Source organism: Micromys minutus (assembly GCF_963924665.1).
Source record: "Micromys minutus genome assembly, chromosome: 7".
Lineage (NCBI taxonomy): Eukaryota > Metazoa > Chordata > Mammalia > Rodentia > Muridae > Micromys > Micromys minutus.
This window is the reverse complement of record NC_137976.1, coordinates 60,256,911-60,283,539: the sequence shown is the minus strand read 5'-3', so window position 1 is coordinate 60,283,539 and position 26,629 is coordinate 60,256,911. Positions and strand designations below refer to the sequence as shown.

The window sequence follows — 26,629 nt, the reverse complement described above, 5'->3', positions numbered from 1 at the left end:
GCAATTAATATGGTCCATCTGGAAAAGTGGAGACTTGCAGTATGTGCTTCTTTGTATTAGAAACCAGTTACTTGTGCACCTCCAACACCAACCTCAGATCCATCCTCCTTTTTAACTGGACCATAAAAGGTGGCATTGAGATCTACAGAACCCATGTGATGCTGGAGTGTGAGCCGCCGACCACTGTGTTTGGCTAAATAGAATTTTCTAAATACCTCAAAAGCATGTCTTGCTGCTGGTGGGATGTTGCACTTTGGTGTGGCTGACTGGGTAGGCCAACATCCCGTTGTGAGAACCCGGACTGTGAGATCAACACCACCTAAAGATATGCCTGTTGCCTGTAGATGTTGCCTGAACTCATCCATAGTTGTGTCTGAGATGCTCATATCCCTAAACATTCCTTCCAGTTTCGATGTGAATTGACATCCACACTCAGTCTTTAATTTAGAAAATCATATTTTTTTCAGAGTCATCAGAAACACTTTTAGTTGTGAGCAGTCTTCTTGCCAGGTGTTGTTTATAATAACGTTCAAATACATCTTTTTCTTGCATAAACCTAAAAAGGACCATTGCTTTATCCAATATTGTTTCTACTTCTTGTTCTGATAGCCTTTTGACTCCCTTTTCAGCTTATCATCAATAAAATAATGAGAGGTATTCAGGAAACCTGGGTTGAGGTTTAAAAAATACTCGAAGTCCCCATCAATAGTCTTTTTAAAGAGTCGGTCATTATTGAAGGATTCTTGAAGGAATCGATCAAACCTACTCTTCAGATCCAATAAGCTCTGGATATAGTCAACAGGATTCTTCCCTTCTTCCTCAGAAACAAGGGCTTTTCCTTGTTCCCTCAAATAAGAACTCATACAATTACACATTGTCTTCCAACCATTTGGCACATGACTAAACTTGTACATACAAGCAAGGATTTCTGTCTTTCCATTTCTCAGCATATGTACTAGCCCAGAATTTTCCATTTCTATAATAGTCTTTATGTGCTTGGAAATGAATTCCGTCTCCGCCACCTTCACAATAGGCTCTTCTGTGGATTTGTCAAGGCAGTGCATCACCAGCTCTGTTTCCTTATTAATCCTGGCTTTTACTTTCTTTATATATGCTGAAGCACTGTTTTCTGCTAAAAGTTTCAGGCTTTCCATCTGAAAACATTGGGCAGACACTTCCAAAAATGGAGCCTCAAAATTTTCCTCATAGACTGATCTCCCTTCAAGACCTACAATCATTAACATCTGGCAAACATTTCTTATTGCTCCTCTGTCTACAACTTCTCCTTTCCGCTCTCTGGCAATCATATCCAATAAAGTTTGCTGAAGATGATCCCTAATATGCCCATAATTTACAATTTCATCTCGAAATATTATTAATCCCAAATTGTAGACATTTTCTACATTTTTCTGTAGTACATATACACGGTCCAAAAACATTAGTATGTCTCTAATCATCATCATGGCTGTTTGATGATCATTCCAAGCTTGATTTAGTGTTTGAAGAAAGTTGTTATTCAATGAATTTAGTACATCTTCTCGCACCTTATTTATAAGATGTTCAGTAACAACTTCTCTTAGTCCAGTGTAGAGCTTTTCTCCATATTTATGCAAAACCATTGTATATGCATTTCTATAGAGCTCCTCAAAACTAAGACCACTGCTATTCTTACACTGGATTTTTTGAATTGCATGTTTCAGAAGGTCCCAATTGCTGTTTACATGCTCTTTTTCATCCATGATCCTCTGGGAGATAAGTTGGTGTGTTTTATTAGCTGGAAATTCTGAGCTGGTTTGAGGCAGTGAACCTGAAAGAAGAAACCGCATGGTGACTCTCAGCTGTAATCCCAGCACTAGAAGACTGAGGCAAGAGCATTTTTCCAAAGACGGCTTCTCTGTGTTGCTGTCATAGAGTGGGAGTGGGCATTCCTCTAAGTGCAGCATTTTGGAACGTAGCGGCAGGAAAGGCATTGCAAGTTTGAGGTCACCCTGTTGAGTTTTAGGTCAGTGGTACACATTGAGACCCTGTCTCAACCTCCCAATACATACACACACACACACACAGTATGGGTAGGTGGAATATCCTCAGTGTGCTAAAAATAATTCAGATTTCAGTGTTTTATATTTCAGGTTTTCAGGTTAGCAATTTGTAATCAATAGTCTAAGGATAAATGTTTCTAAACCCAAAAGACTTTGAAGTCTACACTTCTGGTCACAAACATTTTAGCTAAGTCAATTTGAACTGGTATCTTTCTCAGCCAAGTTATTACAGCCCCCTGCATACAGCCAAGATATAAAACAGGCCGTGTGTAGGCTACAGTGTGGGGAGAAGTTTCAAGGTAAGGAGGTTAACTGTGGCCATTGTCGTACAGTGGCGTTCTATGAATTCTTGTTTTTACCATTGGCTCATCTTGGTGAAATTTATGCTTTGTAATTAATTCTGGTTTAGACATTTTTCACCTCCCCCTTTTTTTGAGCAGTTAAAAGAAGATGGATGCACAGAGTTCAGCTAAAGTCAATTCAAGGAAAAGGAGAAAAGAGGCACCTGGTCCTAATGGAGCAACAGAGGAAGATGGAATTCCTTCCAAAATGCAGTGCTGTGCAGTTGTAAGTGAAGAGCTGTGACTGGTGGAGGTAGAGAGAGAACACTGACATTAGTGTTCTTAAGTAATGGGAAGAACTTCTCACTAAGAGTGAGAAGGCCGTTACCACATGAACTACAACTCAGTTGTAGGAGCTGTACATGAGGATGGAGAAAAAATGGTTGAGAAAATTGAGGATGTGCAGTTGTTCTCTGGGACATTGACATACTTCCTAGACTACTGTAAGCTCAGATGAGGGACACCATCACAATCTTATCTTGTCTCAGCTTGGCACCTTCTTAAAGCTTCCCCTAAAAACACATCAAAAGACACTTGGAGATCCTTGGACTTAAGTGAACTATGTATGCTCTAGAGTAGAGGTCTGAAATGGGTGTTGGCAGAGGTAGGAGTGCGGGGAGTGCCTTCCAGAGGCTGCTCATTGTGCGGCATCATTGTCTCTGATGTGCGAGTCTCTGGATTCTCTCACAAAAACTTTCATGATGTATTTTCCATATCCATATTTATCCAGAATAATTTTCTTGTCCTCATAGCCTGAATCTAGTCATATTTATAAAACCCCTTATGCCATGTAAGGTAACATTTTCACAGGTTCCATAGAATAAAATGTGATCATTTTAGGAAGTATGATTCTGCATGTCCTAGAAGACTCAGAAGATGGCCTAATAGCCAACAAAGCAGTGTCCATTCCCAGCACACCAGTACTCCTGAACTCAGCAGGCAGGCAGGTAGGTCTCCTAAGTCAAGACCAGCCTGGTTTACATCTAGTGCGGAGGCTAGCAAACACTACAAGTAGGATACTGTGTCCAAAAACAAAAAAAAAAGTAGTGCATTGTGAATTTCTGAAAGTTCCTCAGAGAATTCAGACTAAAGAGATAGTGGCTCAATTCAGCTGGAATAGGACAGCTAATAACCACAGACCTGCAGTCTCTACTAGGGAGCAGAGCAGAGGCTTTCAGTCTGTTTAGAAAAGGAGTGTTGAAAAGACTGAAATTCCTTGGTCCTTAGAACCAGAGGATTTCATGACTTTAGTTACTCTTCTTCATGGATTCCTATACAGTGTTTACATGGATCCAGTGACTTGCTATCTCAGCTCTTGGGTATATGCCAGCTGTTTAGCTTTGGCCAGTAGCCCAGACCCCCCACCCAGCACACTGACTGACCCTAGAGGGAATTGGGTCTGCCACTGTGTCACTGTAGACCTGTACTTTGAGCTCCTTTTGAGCTCTGTAGCAAAAAAGCAAACTAAACTGTTCTTTTCTTGGGACAGCCACATTGAACAATTGATATCATGTAGGTATCTCACTGGCCAGCAAGCTTATTGTTTCCAGTCACCACCCTGTAACCAATGTTAGAGCATCTACCGTTCCGCAGAAGCCCTGTATCTCAGATCAGTCATGCTTATGACACTTCATCATGTATCGTAACTACATTTATTTCTGCACTTACCTGTTGATGTTTAAGTTGAACAGTGTTATATCACATAGTTATAATAGCATATATTATATCTATATAATACAGTATATATCATGCAGTAGACACTAGAACAGTGTTTCTCAATCTTTGAACTGAGAATACTGCAGCCCTTTAATACAGTTCTGCATGCTGTGATGACTGACCCGCAACCACAATTATTTCACTGCTACTTGATAACTAGTTTTGCTACTGTTATGACTCATAATGTAAATATCTGATATGTACAATGTCTCATATGCATTCCCCAAAGGGGTCAAGACCTACAGGCTGAGAACTGCTGCTTCAGCCTAGTTTTTAAAACAGGCAAAAAACCTACAACTCACATCATATGTAATGGTGGAAGATTCATGATTCCCCTGCTACAAGACTAGGACTGAGGCAAGGATATTTATCTCCTCATGTCTAATGGCAATATGCTGTGCTAAAAAGGAATAAACCATCCAGACTTACCAAATTGTACTTATTCACAGATGACAGTATTTCATGTGTGGAGAATCCTAAGGCATCAGGAAAACATGACACCCACTAGAACTCATAGGTGAACCCAGGCATGGGACACACCTGTAACTTCAGCTCTTAGGAGGTCCAGGTACCCTTTCTCACACAAAACAAACCTAGTAGATGAGTTATGCAGTTACAGAACTAATGAAATATACAGAAGTCCGTTGTAGTCCCACAAACACAATCAGTTGCATCTTTGTATTACTAATAAGAAACAACCAAAGTGCTTTCTTTAAAAGTTCCATTGTTATATATAGTATCCGACAGAAATAAAAATTTAGGGATAAATTAAACAAAACCTCCCAATTGAAGCCATGTACAGAGACAAGCACACTCACTTCTGGTTTCAGCTTTGCTTCTTAACACATATGGTTCTTATAACTTCTCTGACACTTGTTTTCTCTTTAAATGGATGCTTTCTAGCAGCGTGTCAGCATAATCACAGAAGGCATTAAGCAGCCAGGGTTCTACCAAGGAGCTGCTTGCCTTCCTGCTTTAGTTAGGGTTTTATTGATGGGAACAATATGCCCCAAGGTATGCCCCAACAATAAGCTCCCTTAATTCAATTTAATATTTTCTTTTTATTGGATATTCTTACACTTCAAATGTTATCCTCTTCCCACTCCACTCTCATTCCCTCGTCCCCTTGCTTCCATGAAGGTGCTCCCTCTCCCAACCACCCTCTCCACCTCAGTGCCTTTGCCTTCTCTACTTCACTGGACCAAAGGCTCTTTCCTTCTCAGTGTTACAAAGTTTTAGTCTCTTGGTTGAGTAACTAACTGTTCTTTAAAACTATGTTACCTTGTACTTCATTGAATACCATTGAATTTCATTTTCTGTTACGTTCTTGTTCAGGGTTTACGGCAGCCAGCTCCTTTTTCTGATGAAATTGAAGTTGACTTTAGTAAGCCCTATGTCAGGGTGACTATGGAAGAAGCCTGCAGGGGAACTCCTTGTAAGTAACTGTTTTATTTGCTAGTGTTTAGCATGTTAGTCTGCCTCATTGAAAGCTGTAAATTGTTTTCCTTGTTTTACATTTGTTTCCTGGGTTGTTAGCATAGTGATCATGTAACAGAAAAGCAAAACCCAAACTATAACACTATTACCCCGATGGCTGAGAATGTTGCTCATTGGTAGGATGCCTGCCTAGCATATTCAAGAACCTGGGTTTGACCCCCATGGTGGCAGAAAAGACAAAATTCTTGCCAGCAGGTTCCTTTGTGTGTGTGTGTGTGTGTGTGTGTGTGTGTGTGTGTGTGTGGTGCAGAGAAATCAAACCTAGGCAAGTATTCTATATACAGCTGCATTTCTTGCCCTATGATTGTGTCTGTTTTTACAAATATTCAAATAATTAATATACTGACACATACTTTTCCTAGTCTCGGAACTTTTTCCAGAGTTTTTTCATGGTGTCAGTCAACTATAATATTGATGGCTGATAGACAAATATTGCAAGTTGGGAGAGACTCACCACTTAATTTGTCTTTAGTAATGATTTATGCTTTTTCATTTATTTATTTCATTTATGTACCCGGCCTTTTTGACTTCTTTAAGGCAGCTTTTTGGTTTTTTGTTTTTGCTTTTTTTTTTTTGTTTGTTTTGTTTTGTTTTGTATACTTGGCAATTGTCTAGGAGGCTTGCTGCTGTCTGCTAACCTAGGCCAGTCCTTGAAGTTTCTAGCCTCCATGCAATCTAATCTAGGCCTAGAATGTTTTCAGCCTCTGAGACTTGCTGAATAAGCTAACCCCTTCTTAGCTTCTTCTTAGCTTCTGGCTGGTTCGACTCAGCTGTTCTGGCTCAAACTCCTCTCCCAACTGGGTTATTCAATCTGGTTTTCTCTCAGCTCTGAGTTTGTCTCATGTTCTAATCTCCTCAGCTCTACTGCGCTGCTCTCCAAAACATACCTTCTTCCTGTACTTCACTCTCTTCCTGTACTATCCATCTTTCTCCTAAGTAGCTTCCCTTTCCTCTGAGAGTTGGGCAGATCCTATTCTGTCAAGTCTTTGCATCATCACTTGTCTGCCATTCAGTTAGACATCACTGTTAAACTAAGTGTTTCATCCTACAAACTAACTTTGTCTTCATTGTTTGGGATTTAAAGTACTAAGGGCTTGTCTGTATTCCAGAGAGATTAAAAGTGTATTCTGGGGGCTGGAGAGATGGTTCAGGGGTTAAGAGCACTGTCTGCCTTTCCAGAGGTCCTGAGTTCAATTCCCAGCAACTACGTGGTAGCTCACAACCATCTGTAATGAGATCCTCTGGTATGCAGGTGTATGTGGATACGCAGCAAATAAATTTTAAAAGCTTTAAAAAGAAAGAAAAAGTGTGTGCTAAGGGCTCAGCCATATCCTAACTAGAAACAATTCAAATATTCTGTAACACTTGAACTGGAACTTGATCTATACATTAGACTAGCCTTGGATCCGTTTGCCTCTGCCTCCAGAGTGCCAGCATTAAAGGCATGGGCCACTACTCTAGTCTTAATTATATGTTTAAAAAAAAAAGACTTTTTATTATTTTGAAAGTTTATTTTTTAAATTTATAGTATTAATTTATATCATAGGTTCTGAAGATCAAATTCCTGTCACCAGGCTTGTAGACAGTTGATTTTGGAAATCACCATAAATGGAAGCACACCTGTAATCTCAGCTGGGAGGTAGAAGTAGAAAGATCACTTTAGATCATCTTTGGGTACCACATAGCAAACAAATTTGAGGCCAAATTGAAGTTGAGACACTGTCTCAAAAATCCACCCACCCTGGCAGAAAAATAAAGGAGTCACTCATTGTTTTAGTTAGGGTTTTACTGCTGCTGTGAAGACACCATGACCAAGGCAAGTCTTATAAGGACATTTAATTGGGTGAACTTACAGGTTCAAGGTGGGAGCAGGGCAGTATCTAGGCAGGTGTGATGTTGGCAGAGCTAAGAGTTTTACATAATTATCTGAAGGCTGCTAGTGGAAGATTGGCTTTTAGGCAGCTAGGAAACCCACAGTGACACACCTACTCTTATGAGGCCACACCTAATAGTGCCACTCCCTGGTTTCTATCCCAAGCAGATACAAATTTTTACACCCATTAACTCCAATCCAGGACTTGACTACCTTTCTGGCCTCTGTGGGCAATGCATGTACAAGACATACCAACGCAGCTGGGTGTGGTGGTGCACACCTTTAATCCCAGCACTCAGGAGGTGGAAGTAAAGGTAGGCAGATCTGACCTCAAGTACAGCCTGGTCTACAGAGTGAATTAGGAGAGCTAGGTCTAAATAATGAAATCCTGCCTTAAAAACAAACAAACCAGCCAAACAAACAACCCCAAAGACACACTTGTAAAACACAAAACAAATAAAAGGAACAAAATCGACCACCTACCTACACAAATGAAACCTCTCATAAGCTTTTGTTGTAAATGCTAGGTCATACAGGCAGCTATCCTTCATTTTTAATTTTCCATCCTAATTCTTCCTAATCTTTTTTCTGTTCTGATTATTGTGATAAGTATTCTATCCTAAAAATATAGTGCTGAACTTAGCTCCAGGCAAGCACAAAGAGTAAGAGATCATACTGATAGACCCATACTTGAGGATGCTTGCAGCTAACCATTGGACTGAGCTCGGGGACCCCAATGAAGGAGCTAGAGAAAGGACTGAAGGAGCTGAAAGGGGTTGCAACCCATGGGAAGAACAAAACCCCCCACAACTCCCATGGACTAATGCACCAACCCATGAGTATACATGTAGAGACCCATGGCTCCAGTTGCATATGTAGCAGAGGATAGCATTGTCAGGCAAAAATGGGAGGAGAGGCCTTTGGTCCAGTGAAGGGGAAACTGAGGGAGTAGGAGCATCTTCATGGAAGCAAGGGAATGGGGAAAAGGGGATAATATTTGAAATGTAACACAGAGAATATTCAAAAATGATAATTAAGTCAAATGGAAAAAAAAGGTCATTACAACCACAATACATTCTCACACATATCAATTAGTTTATGACCCTTACCTCTCATCCTTGTTCCTGGTTGGCCTGGAACTCTGTAGGCCTAACCAGGCTGACCTTGAACAAGATCTGCTTGCCTCTGCCCCATGACCTCTACCCTTGCATTGGGGTTAAAGGTGATTGTGGTTTGTTTCTAACAGTGTCTCTCCTATTGCCCTGGCTGTCCCAGTGTAGACCAGGCTGGCCTCAAACTCATCCCCACCTGCCTCTGCCTCCTAAGTGATGCTATTGAAGTTGTGCACTGTAGTTTTCATAATTATATCTGTTTGTTTTTAGTAATGAGTAGTAAAATATGACCAGAAATGGGGCTAGACAATGACATTTAGGCTAGGGGATCACATGACCTGTTGACTGTATTTATTATTGTTGGCTGTATAATTATTATAATTCCTAATACAACAAAAAACTAGTCCCTGAGTCTGTTTTCTTTTTTAGATATGAGTCATGTTGTACCACCTTTCTGATTCATGAAGTGAATTTAATTAATTTATCATTTAGTAGAACATGTTTTCACCATGTAGCTTCTTAAAGTTTTAAAAAATGTACATTTATCTACTTATTTTGTATGTACATCTATAGGGTGCGCGCCACAATATGCATGTTAAGATCACGGACAACTTTTAGAAGTTAATTCTCTCCTACTGTATGTCTTGGGAACTGAACTATTAGCAGGCTTTGTAGCAAATAACCTTTATCCACTGAGCCATCTCACTGGCCTGGAGGTCAAATTTCAAAATGCCAACAGTTCACATTTCACATTTAGCCACTGTATTAGTCAGGGTTCTCTAGAGTCACAGAACTTATGGCTATATAGTAAGAGAATTTGTTGGTAACTTACGGTTTGCAGTCCAGCTCCCCAACAATGGTCAGCAGCAGCTGTGAATGGAAGCCCAAGGATCCAGCAGACGGTTAGTCCCACAAGGCAGGCAGGTGAAGGAGAGAGGATTATCCTTGTTCCAGTGTCTTTATGTAGGTCTCCAGCAGAAGGTGTGGCCCAGATTAAAGGTGTGTACCACCAAGCCTGGATCTGAGACTTGCTTTGTCCCAGATGACCTTGAACTCAAGAGATCTCCTGGGATTCATAATCACTATGCCTCAAGCTACCCATGCCAAGACCCAGGTCAGAAATTTGTATCTTCCAGCCTCAAAAATCAGGATCACTGGTGAGCCTTCTAATTCTGGATTGTAGTTCATTCCAGAGAGAGTCAAGTTGACAACCAGGAATAGCCACTACAGTCATAGTACAGAACCTGTTGGGGTCAAGAACTTTTTATATATAAGCATAATGACACACATTCAGAATTCACACTTAGATCTATCCACAGTTACCCAGAGTGTTTTTAGTTTATCCACATATCATTTTGGTAATTTCAAAAAACTGAAAATACGTGTGGTAGTAGGCTGAGGGTGTGGCACTGAGGAAGAGCATGGGCTGAGCACTCCTCAGACCTTATGTTCAGTGTCTAGTGACTAATGTTTAACTGAATATCTCAGTAGACAGTGAATCGAAACTGGGTTTGGCCTGGCTTGGAAGACATCTGCTTACTTAGCAAGAGAATTGCATCTAACTTATTTATAACCCAGAGGCTGCTCTTAAGAAGCTAAGACAGTTGCCCATCAGGGTGTGGTTTATTGGTGCTTGCTTTCCCCAAGACCTATGCAACGTTGGCTCCTCCTGGCCATTTGACTAAAATACCAGCATGTGTCTCAGAGACTGGAGGTGAGGCCTCAGGACACTGCTGTCACGGGGCACTTGGGAGGGCTTCTGGGAGGGGTGCTGCAGAGGTATAGTTGTAAGTTGGTTGGGAAAAGGTTCAGTCATGTTGTATTGTGCTGACAAATAGCCTTCTTCAGTAACATTCTGCTTTTCCACTCCTTAGACAGTGATTCCACAGCCAGACCTCCCCTTGTTTTGCTGTGACAATTCTACAATATGTTTATAGCTTTTACTGCTTAGTCTTTGCTTTTTAGGATCAAGTAAAATGCTGTCATAGCCCCTTAAGCCCTGCTTCAGAAAATCCAGTGTTAGTTTCTTCATAATTCACAGATTAAAAAAAAAAAAGATAATCTAGATAAAAAGCAATTCATGATTGCTTTTGTTGTTGTTTGTTTTGTTTTTTCTTTCTTTTTTTGTTAGTTTGTTTTGTTTTCGAGACAGGGTTTCCTCTGTGTAGCCTGGGCTGTGCTGGAACTTACTCTTGTAAACTCAGGCTAACCTTAACCTAAAGAGATCCTCCTGCCTTTGCTTCCAGAGTTCTGGGATTAGAAGCATTTCCACTGCCCAGCTGATTCTAAACTCATGTTTTATTTCACTTTGTTCTGTGACTAAATAAACCAGGCTTAGAGAGGAAGGAAGCTGGTTGACAGCTTGAGCTAAGCTTTATATTATAGCACAATAGTCAATATACGTCCTTTCACTTCAGTAGGACAAAGGTAAGGCTCAGTGGTAAAGCGGGTGCAGGAATCCCTGGGTTTAATTCTGAGCATTAAAAGAAAAACACAGCAGGTGACAGCAACACAACCCTTTAGTCCCAGCACTAGGGAGGCAGAGGCTGGGTGATCTCTGTTAGTTCAAGGCCAGTTTGGTCTACAGAGTGAGTTCCAGGACAGCCAGAGCTACACAGAGAAAAACTTTCATAGGAAGAAAGAAGCACACCTATATTTTTTATTATATTGGTCTGTTTTTCTTTATTCTAAAATTTTGGGCTAGCAAGATTGGCTCAATAGGTAAAGGAGCTTGCTGCCAAGCCTGAAGGCCTGAATTCAATCCCCAGAACCCACATGGTGACTCCTGCAAGTTGTACCCTGCTCTTAAGTGTCACCACAGCATGCTTACCCATGCTTGCTCACTGTCTCTCTTTCTTTTATACACATACACACATACTAGATAAAAGCCAAAAATTCAGTAAAAATGTCTTTCCTGTAGTATAACATGGTGTGGCATCTACCGCACTGAAAGAACAGATTGAGACGTCTTCCTCTCAGCCTGTCTCCTAGCCATTCATGTATTTCTTAACAGCAACCAGGACAATCGGCTTCTTGTGGATATCTAAGTACTTAGCTTATGGCTCCTGTACCATGTCATGAGTTCAGTTTTCCAATGAAGCATTGCAAACAATGCCACAGTGCGAGTATATCTGAACGTGTCCTAGAGTGATAATGGCTGGCTCAAAGCATTTGCCATTTGTCTTGTGGTAGAGGTTGCCGAATATCAGCAATGTATGAGTTCTCAGTTTAAACATTACATGTTGGGGGCTGGAGAGATGGCTCAGCAGTTAAGAGCACTGACTGCTCTTCCAGAGGCCCTGAGTTCAATTCCCAGCAACCACATGTTGGCTCACAACCATCTGTAATGGAATCCAATGAATGCCCTTTTCTGATGTGTCTGAAGATGGCGACAGTGTACTCACATACATAAAACAAATAAATCTTTAAAGAAAAAAAAAACATGCTTATGGATAAAGCTATTTTAAAAATCTAAACCTCTTGACAACCATTTTCCTCTTCCCTGATCCACAGTCCTTAAGAGGCTTTTTTGATTTCTTTCAGTTTGGGGTTTTTGACACAGGTTTCCTCTGAGTAGCCTTGGCTGACCCAGAGCTTACTCTAGACCAGGCTGACCTTGAACTCAAAGTCGGCCTGCATCTGCCTTCTGAGTCTGGGATTAAAGGCGTGTGCAACTACCACCAGGCAACAGCTCTTAATTGGCAGTCACCATGTCCTGGACACACCTCATTGGCTGAGATACTACTGTGTAAAGCTTACAGCCTTTGGGACAAGGAGAAGAAGTATATCATCAAATAGGGCTCTGGCCCTTCTTTCCTCAAGAGGTGGCCATGTTCCTATTGCTGCCCTCTGCTGCCGATGTGAAATGGTTCTTTTAGTATCCTTAGGCTTCTGGAGTTTCTCATTTGAAACACAGTGAACCATATGTCAGTGTTTATTTGTCCTTGGAATTGGTCTCATACACTTCGTAGGCCACTACACTAAAAATAACAAACAGTTCTTTTTATTCTAATTAGTGGAAAAAAGAAAAGTTCTAAACGTTTATATTTTATTTTCAAGTACTTCCTGTATCTGGGAAGTGTTTTACCAGGCTTACTTCTAGGAGAGAGAAGTGCTTCCGGACACCCTGTTATCTGCTCCGATTATAGTCATCCTTCCTCTTCTCCAGCCAAAGCCTCCAGATCATTTAGTACTTTCAGACAGCAGTGAGGCATATTTCCTTTGTTTGGGTCTTTGTTTTCTTTTGTTTTTGAGATAGGGTCTCACTGAGTCGCTCTGATTGGCCTGGAAGCTGCTATGTAGAACAGGATGACTTGAAATCAGAGACCTGCTTTCTCTGCCTTCCAAGCACTGGTATTAAATATATGTTTCACCATTCCTAGCTAGGATTTATTTTCAAAGCAAAGTGTTGCTTATTAGTAATCAAGGCAAACTGACAGTGAGAGTGCTAGCAGTCAGAGTGGAGTTTTATATTGTTTAAACAAACCCGAAATGTCATAAATTACAGGGGAGTGTTTGGGAACTGGGGAGATGGTGTAGTGGTTAAAAGACCCCAGTTCAGTTACCAGCACCCATGGTGGGCAGCTCACAGTCACCTGTAAGTCTGGCTCCAGCCATCCGGATGTCTCTGGGATAAGTACTTGCATTTACATACACACCTCCATACACATATTAAAAGTGTCTTTTTTTTAAGGCAAGGATTTTGAAGTTTAGGATATATATTCATTGACTATATATTTAATATCACTTCTAAGGTAGCATTAAGGGAAAAGTACTCAGTCTGTATAAAAATATGGACTGCAATCTAAATTCCAGATACCAGAGATAAAGATTGCCATCCTTATTAAGGGGATAATACTTCAGTCTTTGAGACTTTTTGTGTTTGGTTTAGGTAATCTTCTGTACAGTTTGTTGGACTAAAAAACAATTAATAAAATGGCTTACGTTTGTATTTATTTTTACAGAAGTATACATTGAACTTAGGGCCTTATTCAAGGCTTCTACTACTTATACATATATTAGATGTGTGTGTATATACATGTCTATGTATATATACATATGTGTATGTATATCTCAATAGGGTTATATACCAAACTCTCTTTTTACTTTTTATTTTGAAACAGGGTCTTAAAATTGTCCAGACTGGCCTTGACTTAACTCTGTAGTCCAAGATGACCTTGAGAATTTGGCAATCTTCCTGCCTCTGCTTCCAAACTGGCTGGGTTACAAGTGTGTGTCACCAGGCCTCACCCTAGAGAACATCTAACAAGAGAGGCTCTGTTAGAATGAAAGTCAAACAGTGCTGTTTGAATTTGTCATGTGTGAGGAAATTTCGTAATGAGTTCTTTCATTTGTATTTAGGTGAGCGGCCTGTCAGAGTTTATGCGGATGGAATATTTGACTTATTTCACTCTGGTCATGCCCGGGCTCTGATGCAAGCAAAGAACCTTTTCCCTAATACATATCTAATTGTGGGAGGTAAGAAACCATCCGTTGACTTTAAGTGTTATCCAGAAAAAGAATAATCTCTCTCCTGTTTGTGTGATGTGAGTGCGTTGACCCTGGTCTCTGTTCTTAAAGGAATGGTGTGTCTGTTTTAAATTCAGTCTGTGTGGGACAGCTCAGCAGCAGGCTCACTGAGAGGTTCTAGATGACCCCGCTGTTCATAGCCGAGGTTCTACAGTTAGACACAGTTAGAGAGCAGCACTGATCCAGGTGTCTACTTAAAAACACTGCTGCTTAACTTGGCCTCATCGGTTTGAATCAACAGAAGAAAAGTCTGCCAAGCCAGTGGTATATGGTCAAGTTCAATCTTACATTACAATTTTTATTTCATGTATATGGGTAGTTTTTGTTGTTGTTGTTGTTGGTTGGTCTTCATGTGTGTTTCTATACCACATGTGTGCCTGGTGCCCAAGAAAACTAGAAGAAGATATCAGATTCCCTGGGACTGCAGTTGTGAGCCACCATGTGGGTGCTGGAAATTAAGCTCGAGGTAGTTATAAGGGCAGCCAGTGCTTTTAGCTGCTGAGAGATCTCTTCAACTTCATAAAACATTTTTTAAAACTTCACTGGTATAGAAATATATAGGTTCATTTCAAAGTCAAGATCTGAGTTCCATATCTTATCCCCTTTGAAGGTGTTACTGAAAGCTAGTCTCAGACTGGGAAGAACATTGTTCCCCAGGCTGGAGTACATACAGATTCTTCTTCATATTGTATGTGGGTGGGGTGGGCATTGACACAGGCCTAGAAAGTAGGAGACGGGGACCTTGACTTACAAGTTTGTGATGCTGTGACCCCAGTCTGCAGTGATGAACTAACGCACAACTTCAAGGGCTTCACTGTGATGAATGAAAATGAGCGCTATGACGCCGTGCAGCACTGCCGCTATGTGGATGAGGTGGTGAGGAACGCCCCCTGGACTCTGACGCCTGAGTTCCTGGCAGAGCACCGGGTAAGAGACTGGCCACATGAACTCATCTCTAGTTCCAACATTCTCTCAGTGTTTAGGGGACAAGGATGGTTTTCCATTTGTCATGCTTTATTTATGCCTTTTGTGTAAGTTTAATATAGAGATGCTGACAGCATTATTACAACAGTGGCTGTTGCTGAGGTCTGATGGTTTGCAAGCACCTTTGTAGTCATTATTCTGTAGTTGCTCCCCACATCTGTCCTGTGGGGATAGTTACTGTTTCCATTTACACATGGAGAACAAGGTGCAGAGAGACTGAATGATGTGCTCCACGTTATACTGTTACAGGACTTACGTGAGCCATCTAACTACATGATACTTTTCTCCCTGCATGGCATGGCAATCTCCTTAGAATAGCCATAGTCCTAGCCATCTACATGGAGCTGATCTCTCTGTGTTAGAAACGTGGCTCAGCAGGTAGAGGCACTTGGTGCCTGGCTTGATGACCTAAAGTTGAACCCTGGGCCCACACGCTGGGTCCAGGTGAGAACTGACTCTTGCAAGTTGTCCTCTGACTTACATGCACACATGTATGCACAAACTAAATAAATGTATTTTATTTAGTGTTCACATATTAAATAAATGTAAAAGTTATGTTTATATTCCAAAGCCAAGGGACTAAAGCAGGAGGACCATAAGTTTGAGGCTAGCTTAAGCTACATAATAAAGACCTTGTTTCAAAAACTTAGGTTGGAGAGATGGCTCAGCAGTTAAAAGCACTTGTGTTCTATCAGAAGACCAGAATTTGTTTCCAGCACCCACATGGGTGGCTTTCAATGGCTTGTAATTCCAGCTTCAGATGTTCCAATGTCTTCTAGGCTCCGTAGGCACCGGTACATACACATATATTCACACACACATGTACATGCACACACAGATAATAAAATACAGTCTTTAAAAGGGGCTGGAGAGATGACTGGATTAAGACCACTTTCTGATCCTGCACAGGACTTGGGGTTGGTTCCCAACCACGTGGCAGTTCACAAGGGTGTAACTAACTCCAGTCCCAGATCCAGCACCTTCTGGCCTCCATTGACTCCATGGATACAGACATACATGTGCTGCAAAAACACATCAGGCAACACACTCATGCACATATAAAATATAAAAACAAAATCTTAAAAGACAAAAATGAATTTAAAAGAGGAAAGCCTCACATTTTAGGGAAGAACATGTTTCCTTATGTTGGTAAATTTATTTTCAGTTTTGATTTGGGGCTATGTTGCAGTAAATTTTTAATAATAATCGTTTATCTCTTTACCGGCCCTGAGGTCTCACTCCTCAGGCCCGATTTTAGTTTGGAGCTGCACGGTCTTCTGGAGCCCGGTCTGAGCCACCACCACGGCCCAACTTATCCTTGCAACTCACTTCTCTGGGCAATTTTCTACCACCCACTCACTCTCTGCTTCTGTCCCAGGGTGTTTCTCTACCCCCAAATCCCACAAACACAACTCTACAGCCTGATAGGTTTTCATACAGGTTTATATGTTCAACTCTCAATTCACAAACCCTCTACATAACAAGATTGCATCAAATAGACAAAGGTACAAACTGCCCTTCTATATGAGATACTAGACCTATAGAATCCTTAATGCTCATAGCTTTTTAACACCAGTAAATCCCACCTGGGTCCAGCTGATCCTTGGGAAGCTCCATATTGCCACGACCTCTAACCCTGTCCTCTGACCTCTTCAGACCTCTCAGCCCTCTCTACTTCCCTCGCCCAGTCTCGGCTTTCCTTTATTTTACTAATTAAAATGGGAAGGTTCAGTTGGTGTTAAGTTGGCCCTTCTTAGGGAAGTGGAATTAACATTAAAATACAAACAGTTTCAGGACAATCTACAGGGCTAGGAATTGTGTGCAGTCAAAAACCAAGAGTGAGGCTGGAGAGATGACTCAGTGGTTAAGAACACTGGCTGCTCTTCCAAAGGTCCTAAGTTCGATTCCCAGCGACCACATGGTGGCTCACAGCCATCTGTAATGAGATCTGATGTCCTCTTCTGGTGTGTCTGAAGACAGATGCAGTGTACATAAAATAAATAATTCTTAAAAAGAAAAAAAAAGAGTGTTTCCCACTCTTATTTAAGAAGTAAATTATTTTACAACTCCAAGAGGCCTTTGAATTTTCCCACATGAAACATGTCTTCTACAAAGGTGGGCTTCAAAGACATGGATTTATTATACCAGCTTGAGGCCCTCAAGCTTGGAAACCAGTGTATACATTGTCACTTCTCTGCATGGGAGTGGGGATTGTTGCAGGAGAGTTGTTCAGTGCGGCAGGAGGAGCAGAGATAGCTGCTGTGCTTCTGAAGCAGTTCTCGGGGAGCCTGAAGTCAGTTGGATGTATTGTAACTGTTTAGGATTGGGGCAAACTTGACTACACTTTATTTATTTATTCTGTGTATGCATGGGACCATAGCACACATGTAAAGGTTAGAGAACACCTGGGAGCCGGTTACCTCAGGGATAGATCTGCAAGCTCAGCAGCGGTGCCTTTCCTCACGGAGCCATCTCAGCAGTCAGGACAGCCTAGCTCTCCTCCAATGGCACTTAACAGCGGGATGGTACCGTTTCTCTCAGCTTGGCCAGCCTGGGCGGGGTGTTGGAGGAGAGCATGCAGCAATGCCGCCATAGACAGTCTTCTGGTAGAACAAATATGTCTATTCTGGTGAAAGAAATTAGTTGTTGTTATTTTTGAATTCTCCTTTTCTCAGGAACTGAGAGCAGCTATTATGGGCCTGGGAGGACAGGGTGATTTACCAGAAACCCCTGTCCCACTGACCACAGCATGCTGACTGACTGTATAAAGTAGTGCTTTTCTTAAGCCAAAAAAGAATAGCTAGAGAAGAAACTGGCAGACTTCTGTTAGCCATAAGCCATAAATGATCAGGTTGGTGGTTTTTGAACAAACTGTAGAATGTATAAACCATGCAAAAAGTACAGAAAAAAGGTTGTTCTGAGGCATGGCCCCTGCCAATTTCCCTTTTACTGAGCTCAAGAATATTTGCAGGTTCTTTCCAAATGGCAGTTATCGTGGGGTTTAAAATGATTGTTTTCTTATTTTCAGATTGATTTTGTCGCCCATGACGATATTCCTTATTCTTCTGCAGGGAGTGATGATGTATATAAGCACATCAAGGAAGCAGGTGAGTGAGCTCATGCCCAGCTTCACGCTGTGGGGTCTTGGGCAACGGCAGAGATTCAGCCATGGCACTGCTTACAGTGGAAAATGTCATTCTGAGAAAGTTAACATCTTCCTGGTCAAACTGGACAACATTGTAAGTGGGTGTAGCCTCAACATCTGTTGATTCTTGGTTCAAACATCTCTTTAATTTTTCTTAACTTTAGGACAAGTTCCATATTTTTCTTATTAGGACATGTGTCTCCTTCTAGTCTTTCGTTCAGTCCCCTGGGTGCCAGGATCTCTAGAGTTCACCTGTAGTAATAACATAGTCTGCTTTTTTTTCCCTAAAAAGAATAAATTTTGTTTTGGAACTCACTGTGTAGACCAAGCTGTCTCTGCCTCTGATGTAGCAAGACAACAGTGTCTGTCTGTCTCTCGCCTTAGGCATGTTTGCTCCCACACAGAGGACAGAAGGCATCTCCACATCAGACATCATCACCCGCATTGTCCGTGATTATGATGTGTATGCAAGACGGAACCTACAGAGGGGCTACACTGCCAAAGAGCTCAATGTCAGCTTTATCAACGTGAGTTGCAACATCACTTCATAGCTCCCACCTCTGTAGGCACATGCCAATCCTTGTGCTGTCTGCTCTGGGCTCCCTTTTCAGTGTGCTGTGCAGTTATCATTCTCCAAAGCTAACTCTTTTCAGGAAGCATCACACCGAGCACTTTACAAAGAGTAAAAAGCACAAAGGCAGGTTCTGTGCTCATGGGCTAATATAATATCAGTGTATTGACACAAGGGCAGGCAAACAAAGCCAGACATGGTAATAGTGCCTTTAGTCCCAGCATTCAGGAGGCATAGGCAGGCAGATCTGTGTGTGATCCAGACTAGCTAGGGCTGCTCAGTGAGATCCTGTCATTACAAAAAGAAAAAAGAAGAAAAAGAAAAAGGAAAGAAAAGATAACAAAGGTAATTATGCATGCCTATAATCCCAGCCCAGATGCATCTGTTCTAGCAAAAGGACTGGAGACAAGAGGATCAGAATTTTGAGGCCAGTCCCTAGGGAGATGACACTCTGTCTCAAAAAAAACCCAGCAAAAGTATAAATTATATGGCATATTATATCAAACAAAGAATGGTTCTTAACTGTTTGGTTGTTTTTGCTTTTTTTTTCTTAAGATTTATTTATTTATTATATATGAGCACACTGTAGCTATCTTCAGACACAGCAGAAGAGGACATCAGGTCCCATTACAGATGGTTGTGAGCCACCATGTGGTTGCTGGGAATTGAACTCAGGACCTCTGGAGGAGCAGTCAGTGCTCTAACCACTGAGCCATCTCTCCAGCCCATTTTTTGCTTTTTAAAAACTTTTTTGTTCTTTTGAGAATCAGATGAAAAGTATGGATCTTTCTCTATGTGCCTATCTATACTAAATACACACAGCATTTAGTATATAGTTTTCCCACATGGGGTATTTAGCAAGTCCTGTCTCAAACACACACACACACACACACACACACACACACAACCACACACACACACACACACAAACCACACACACACACACACACACAACCACACACACACACACACAAACCACACCCACACACACAGATACTTTTGATTAATATTGACTTTTATAAAGATATAAATTGTATATATAAATAATGCTTCAATAAAGTTGACTTAAACAGAGCAAACCTACTAACGATATTGTATGCAATAATTATTTACCCAAACCCTTTGCTTGCTCTCAGCTCTGTGAAAGAATTAGATAAACCAGAATAGGCCTTAGTGGTCCATCCCATCAACCCACGATGGGGGAGGCAAAGGCAGGAAAACCACTTCAAATTGAAGGTTTCAGGTCAGCCAGGACTCTGTAGGAGACCCTGACTCAGAACACAGTCAAACAAGAAAAGGTAGGTGAGCCAAGTGTGCATCCTATGATCCGCAGTACTTAGAAGGCTGTGTCCAGAGTATTATAAACTTGAGGCTACATAGCAAGACTGTCTCATACAGCAAAAGCAAAAGCTGGGGAGATGGCTCAGTGGTTAGAACACTGGCTGCTCTTCCAGAGGTCCTGAGTTCAATTCCCACCAACCACATGGTGGCTCACAACCATCTGTAATGAGATCTGATGTCCTCTTCTAGTGTGTCTGAAGACAGCTGCAGTGTACTCATATAAATTAAATAAAATACATAAATCTTAAAAAAAAAAGAATGTATCTAACTTATCTAAAATGTTTCCATTTAAAATCATGGAATAAGCTAGTGACGGGATGTCCAATATCATGAATTAATTAAAGATGTAGTATTTCCGTTTTGACTCTGGCATGTTGACTGGGTACCAGCCTTTCAGATGGGAGCGTGCAAGATCTTGTGCTTGCAATCTCCCATCTGAAAGAGCCATCATGGATATATTTCTGTTTCATTTTATTAGATTTATCTTGAAAACTTTGGTTTCTACTGTTTGCATGCTAATCTATTTCTGCCCTCACTGTTATAGTTTACAATGTTGAATTATCACACTATAATATAAGGGAACTGGCTGCCCAGAGATTATCTTTCTTGTTATTATGCTAACCAAACACAGAGCAGATTAATTAAAGCAGATTTTTAATTTTGAAAACAGCATCAGAAGCCAAATTTTTCTTTCTTTTATGGTAGATAAAGTCAAGATGGGTATCTTTTTAAATTAATATTATTTTCTTTAAATTATGTGTATATCTATGGTTATGTGGCATGTGAGTTCAGGTACCTGTGGGGGCCAGAGGTGTAAGATCTCTGAGGAGCAGGACGTATAGGGTTAGGGTTAGGGTGTGAGCCATCTGAAGCTCATGCTGTGAATCCAACTCAGGTTCTCCAGAATTGCAGGATGTCCTCAACTTCTTAGCCATTGCTCCAGCCTGGGTATTATTTCTTAAAAAAAAACATCTGTTTCTTGTTCTAGGAGAAGAAATACCACTTGCAAGAGCGAGTTGATAAAGTAAAGAAGAAAGTGAAAGATGTGGAGGAAAAATCTAAAGAATTTGTGCAGAAGGTCGAAGAGAAGAGCATCGACCTCATCCAGAAGTGGGAGGAGAAGTCCCGAGAGTTCATTGGCAGTTTCCTGGAAATGTTTGGTCCAGAAGGAGCTCTGGTGGGAGCCTTTCTTCCTGACACTTGAGGGATATCAGGGAAGGGACTGCTTTTTGCTTCTGCTGTACTGAACCCAGGGCAGAGTCCACATGCGAGCAAGCACTCTGCCACTGAGCTACAACCTCAGCCCTATGTTTGTTGGTTGGTTTATTTTATATTTTTTGAGACTAGAACTCAGTAGCTAGCCTTGGTTGGCTTGAAACTGGCAGTGTGGACCAGGCTGGCCTAGAACTCACAGTGATCTACTTGTCTCTGTCTCCCAACTGCAGGGATTAATGGTGTGTGCTGCCGCACCAGGTTTATGTATTTATTATTTTGATGCAGCATCTCCCTAAAGCCTAGACTGGCCTAGAGCTACCTATGTGGCATTGGCTGTCCTTGAACTTGTGATACTAATAGTTTCAGCCTCCAGTCAGTATACAAGTGAATTCAAGAGAATTGCAATGCTATGGAGTAGAAAGAAATAGAGAATCTTTGAGCAAAAAGGAACATCAAAATTAAGACGTTATTTAATATAGTTACACATTTCTTAGTACTTTTGTCAGCTGTTTTATGTTTTGGGTTTACACTGAAGTGAAGGAAAAACAGAGAAGAGATAGGAAGCTTCTTCTCTATGAAGATCTGCTATGGGTTCCCCAGTGAGGAATAGCACAGTGTTCTCAATCCAAATAAAGAATTCCACTAGTGAGCCTTTGGTTTTGCTGGAATTTGGACTGCACACTGAGTAGCCCTTGGATGCCTTTGATGGAAGTCAGGCTAGGCTGACTGTAGTGAGCAGGTGGAGACTTCCTAGGACTACAGTTATACCCTGATGTTCTCTGGAGTCATGGTTAGCACAGCAGGAGCTAGGCAAACAAGTCAGTGGCAGAGTATTTGAATTAGTATGCTTAAGACCATAGCTTTGAACTCGGCAATGAGAAATAATTGCTGGGAGAGCCATAGTAATTTGAGGTTTCAGAGGCGAGGCTCCAGTGGTGACGCGTGTGGTTTGTAGGTATCTTCTAACTCTTCCTTTTGGTCTTCTCCCCAGAAGCACATGCTGAAAGAGGGAAAAGGTCGGATGCTGCAGGCCATCAGTCCCAAGCAGAGTCCCAGCAGCAGCCCTACTCATGAGCGCTCCCCCTCCCCCTCCTTTCGGTGGCCCTTCTCTGGCAAGACTTCCCCATCTTCCTCCCCAGCAAGTCTCTCTAGGTGCAAGGCTGTGACCTGTGACATCAGCGAGGATGAAGAGGACTAACTTTTCATCCCTGTTCCCTCTCTCCCCCTGCCCGTCACCTCCAGAAGCTCTCTGTCAAATTCCATTTTGTGATCTCAACACTAAACCTAAGGACATCTACAAAGAAAGACAAACAGGGCAAGAGGACCTGGGAATGGGGGAACCAAAACAGCCCGTGCCCTGAGACGTTCTCAGCCACACCAAGGAGGCTGCCCACACCTTAGAAGCCTGCTCTGCATCCATCTCCCCCCCCCCCCCCAGAACTTTGCTTTACTGTTTATGCTCATGTAATCTTGACAGGGAAATTGTCATTTTTATCAATTTTTTTTAAAAGTAGTCTTTCAAATATAGTAAGTAGAACTAATTTTTTGCCCCTGAGGAGTGGGCAGAAGAAGGAATCGTGGAATGCCCAGAGGCCTTTCTTCCTGAACACTAGTGCTTGCCTGATCTGAAGCAAAGTGGCTTGCCAGGTCCTTCAAACAGGGAGCCATGCTGATGGGTAATTTGGGGGAGACTATCATAATTTTAACTTCCCTAAGAAAATATCAAAGCTGAATTAGCTCCAGATTCCCTGAGTGTGTCAGCGTGCCTGTGGGAGGGAAGAGATCTGAGCCTAATTTTTCTTACTCCCTGAGGAGTTTCTTGTTGGACCCAATGGGGTCCATGAAGACACTGATGGGGATGGAACCAAACCACAGAGCATCACACGCAGCTCTTCTGCTGTGCTCATCTTATCAGAAAGTTCTGTTGCCCAGTTATTTGGGAGCTCTTGTCAATCTCTTTCCTGTGAAGGAAGGGACGCTCTGAGGGCTACCGTGATTGGAGAGGAGTGGGATAAAGTCAGCGTGGTACAAGAGCGGTTGAGGTTGAGTTCTGCTGGGCATGCGCCCCTCACCCTGCAGCTGCCCTCTCAGCACCGCTCCCAGCTTATACAAAGGATGCTTTGTAAATGTTTGCAGCTCGCACTTGGCCCGTTTGTTGATCCATGTTGCTTGTTGCCATACTCAGCACTTACTTTCACAGAGCACACAGGCAAAAGCACCTGGAAACACTGATCTCTGAAACACCCACTTCAACTTCTGCTCGTCTTAGAATATTCTTGGGTCAAATGGGTATCACATGGAGACTCTTTGCTCCAAGAGCTGCACCTAGCAGGGACCTCCTCCAGTGCTCCTCCAGAAGCAACAGGCATGGATTAAAACTTCTAGCACACAGAGGTCCATGCCCTCTTGCCTACCTAGTGCCCCAAGAGGAAACAGAACTTGAATTTCAAATCAAAGAGTACTGACTCTCAACACTTACTATTGAGCAGGAGCTGGTGTTTTCAGTCCCCTGGCACCCTCTGTCACTACATGGCCCAGCAAGTTCATCACCATCAGTTTCCTATAGCTGGATTTAGGGTGGAGTTGTTTATGTCTAGGACCTACTAGTTGTCACTCATAAATACCCCTTGTGGGGGTGGAGCTTTCATGTTTTCAGCAAAGAAAACCACATTTCCTTTATCCTCACTGGTCCATGCTGGGACTACGAGCATTTTACAGTCCTCCCTAGGCACTCTCTGGTGGAAGCTGTGCCTAAGGGTCTTAGGCTAGCATCACACAATGCCTGCAGAGCAAGGACTACCCAGGCTCCTAAACTATCTCCCAGGCAAAGCTGAGCAGAGGAGAGGGGCAAAGAGGCACCCCCTGGTGTCCCAGTGGCCTGTGGAAATGCCATTGCTAACTCCTCAGTCAGACCTGACCCGTACAGCCTTGGCCTGGAATTCTTTCTCTGAACCTGTTGACAGCCATTTTCTCACACTCTATACTGCTGCGTGGCTCATTTTAACTTGTCTACTTTAGTCTTCTCTTTGGGGATCCGTTTCTCTCTGCCTTATTCTCCCGGGTATACAGAGGCAGTGATGTCACTGCTGGCGCTCACCTGCTTGTTCTTTCAGTGCTTGTCACCCAGGTGTGCCCATGTTCGATTTTCCTCCACGTAATCACTCAAGTATACTTACTGTCTGGGTCCCAAACATCAGTGTCTGTGCTGACAAGATACGTAACCCAGCTAGGACTAGCCTGTTCATACTCACCCTTTACTATCTCCTAACACTCAGGCTCTCAGATAGTTTAGACATAAGCAGACACGCTGGGGGTGTGGCTGCAGGGTGGATACTTGTACTTGAGGGTCAGTGTGCTTGGTGCTAGGAAAAGGTGCTATTGAGAGAGTACACCACCAGCCACTTGTACCTAATTAAAGTGGGCAAACTGTGTAATGCTGGGCCTGTGATTAATCTACACGGCTTGTGTAACCTGGGCTATAGAGCTATTTCCCTGAGTCTGTCCAAGAAAGCAGCAGCATGGAGGGGGGGAAGAACCACAAATTGTTTGGCCTCAGCCTCTATGCCATAGGAGAAAGCCGAAGACAGGAGCCCGGTAGCTGGTGTCGAGGAGTCAGTGCAACAGTTAACCTTGGCATGGGCTAAACAGAAAGTTTGCTTTTTCATATACAAGGCTAGAGACTGAAAACAGATTGTCACGTAGAGAACGTAGGGACGGATTGACAGTGCAGCAGCAGCCGCTCCTGGGAGCTAAGCTGAGACCCTTATGTGAGGAAGGGGTGGAGTTGAGGAGGTCGAAAGTCCTGACGAGAAAGAGAAAGATGAGTGACAACTTTTCTGGTCACTTTTCTCAGCAGCACCTGAGTTATTCTTGCGGCCGCACGTCTGACCAGCTGTCTGGGACACCCTCCACAGTGGCTCTTCCAAGTGCTTTGTCACTGTCTCCAGTCCATGTTCACTTGTGTAACTCACGTTCTGGGGCTGTTTGAAACCTGTTCCTTATCAACGTTTCACTCCTTTCCCAGATCAATTGTTTCTTGCTTTGGTTTAATTCCCCCCTCCCAAATTCATACTACCTTCTAGATTTCTGTCAGCATAGATGCGCCAAAATTGAACCCACACAGTTCAAAGAAAGCTTCCTTAACAATGTTTAAGACTAATGGTAGGTATTTTTTTTAAGCATACCAATATAAGTATTTTTAAAGGTATTTTTCAAAGTCATAACAAAATTGTTTTCTCTCACAGAATAGATTATCGTGGGATAAAGAATGGTCCCTAGCTTCTATTTTTCAAAATAAATGAGTAGGACACGTTCTTGGACTTAAACTAATAAAAGTTAACTCTCCTAAAAGAAAAAAGAAATATATTCAGTCTGCCAGAACTTTTTTGGCATGGGATTAGGGTAGAGAACAAAAATGTCAGGATTAACATTTAGATGGCCCAGGTTGGGTTTCACTAGGTTTGAAGTGAGCACTGTCCACCCTGTTGGAGAGACTGACTGTTCTGAGCAGTTAGAGTTGGTTGGTTGGGTGTTTTGCATCGAGGCTCCTGAACAGAAAACACTGTTGGAAAGAGTCACGCATGACACCAGCAGTGTCAATGGGGAGTTTAGCCTCCAAGTTCAGTGTATCACATTACTGTCTAATACTTTGTCCAGAATTATTTTGGCTTTTGTCATTTAGCCAAATAAAGGCCATGTGGTTTTGCCTGGTGTTTCAATTTCCTGTAGTTTTGACCAGACAGACAGACACATATGTGATGTTTTAAGTAATGAGGACTTTTATTTGTATTCTCAGTTCCTTTGATTTTGTGTCCTAATTTTCTGTCCTCAGTATCAAGCTTAATGTGCAGTTCTGTTCACAACTCCTTACTGAAAACTCAGAGGGCTGGCACAAAGGGACCTCAGACCAACTGACACTCCTAAGGAGAGAAGGGATTCCAGTGCAGAGCCTGGCCTGGGGAGGCTGGGCTGGTGCCATTGTGCCCAGCTAAGGTCTACTCCCATTCTTATTTAAGATAAGCCACACATCAACTGTGTACTCTTCTCCCCTTTATCCTGCTGTGCAGAAGCTCAGGGTGACTTTCGACACACTTGGGGTTAATAGTGACACCAACAGAAGCAGTATATCTTGTGCAAGCATCTCAGCTTTCACCATTTATTACAAAACTTCCTGAGAAAGACCCAAACAGGTTCAGCTTACTGCACTTTACTGTAGTCACATGGAAGCTGCCAGCCTGCCCTGCCCTGCCCTGCCCTGCCCTGCCCT

General features: G+C 42.3%; 1 protein-coding gene and 1 pseudogene across 3 annotated transcripts in view; one reads left to right on the top strand and one right to left on the bottom strand.

Annotated features, from left to right (window-relative positions):
* Window positions 1-26,050, top strand: part of PCYT1A (phosphate cytidylyltransferase 1A, choline) — a 45,696-nt gene extending 19,646 nt beyond the window's left edge. For both annotated transcript variants that reach the window (XM_080919123.1, XM_080919124.1), the window contains exons 2-9: window positions 2,480-2,606; window positions 5,432-5,531; window positions 13,940-14,056; window positions 14,883-15,034; window positions 18,120-18,198; window positions 18,621-18,763; window positions 21,137-21,325; window positions 22,355-26,050. In XM_080919123.1, the coding sequence (XP_080775249.1) occupies window positions 2,490-2,606; window positions 5,432-5,531; window positions 13,940-14,056; window positions 14,883-15,034; window positions 18,120-18,198; window positions 18,621-18,763; window positions 21,137-21,325; window positions 22,355-22,561 (1,104 nt within the window). In that variant the 5' untranslated portion in view covers window positions 2,480-2,489 and the 3' untranslated portion in view covers window positions 22,562-26,050. The remainder of the gene's footprint in view (window positions 1-2,479; window positions 2,607-5,431; window positions 5,532-13,939; window positions 14,057-14,882; window positions 15,035-18,119; window positions 18,199-18,620; window positions 18,764-21,136; window positions 21,326-22,354) is intronic.
* LOC308422895 (cullin-3-like) lies at window positions 5-1,739 on the bottom strand (annotated as a pseudogene). The gene has a single exon. The product of its transcript is annotated as a cullin-3-like (transcript).
* Window positions 26,051-26,629: the final 579 nt, after the last annotated feature.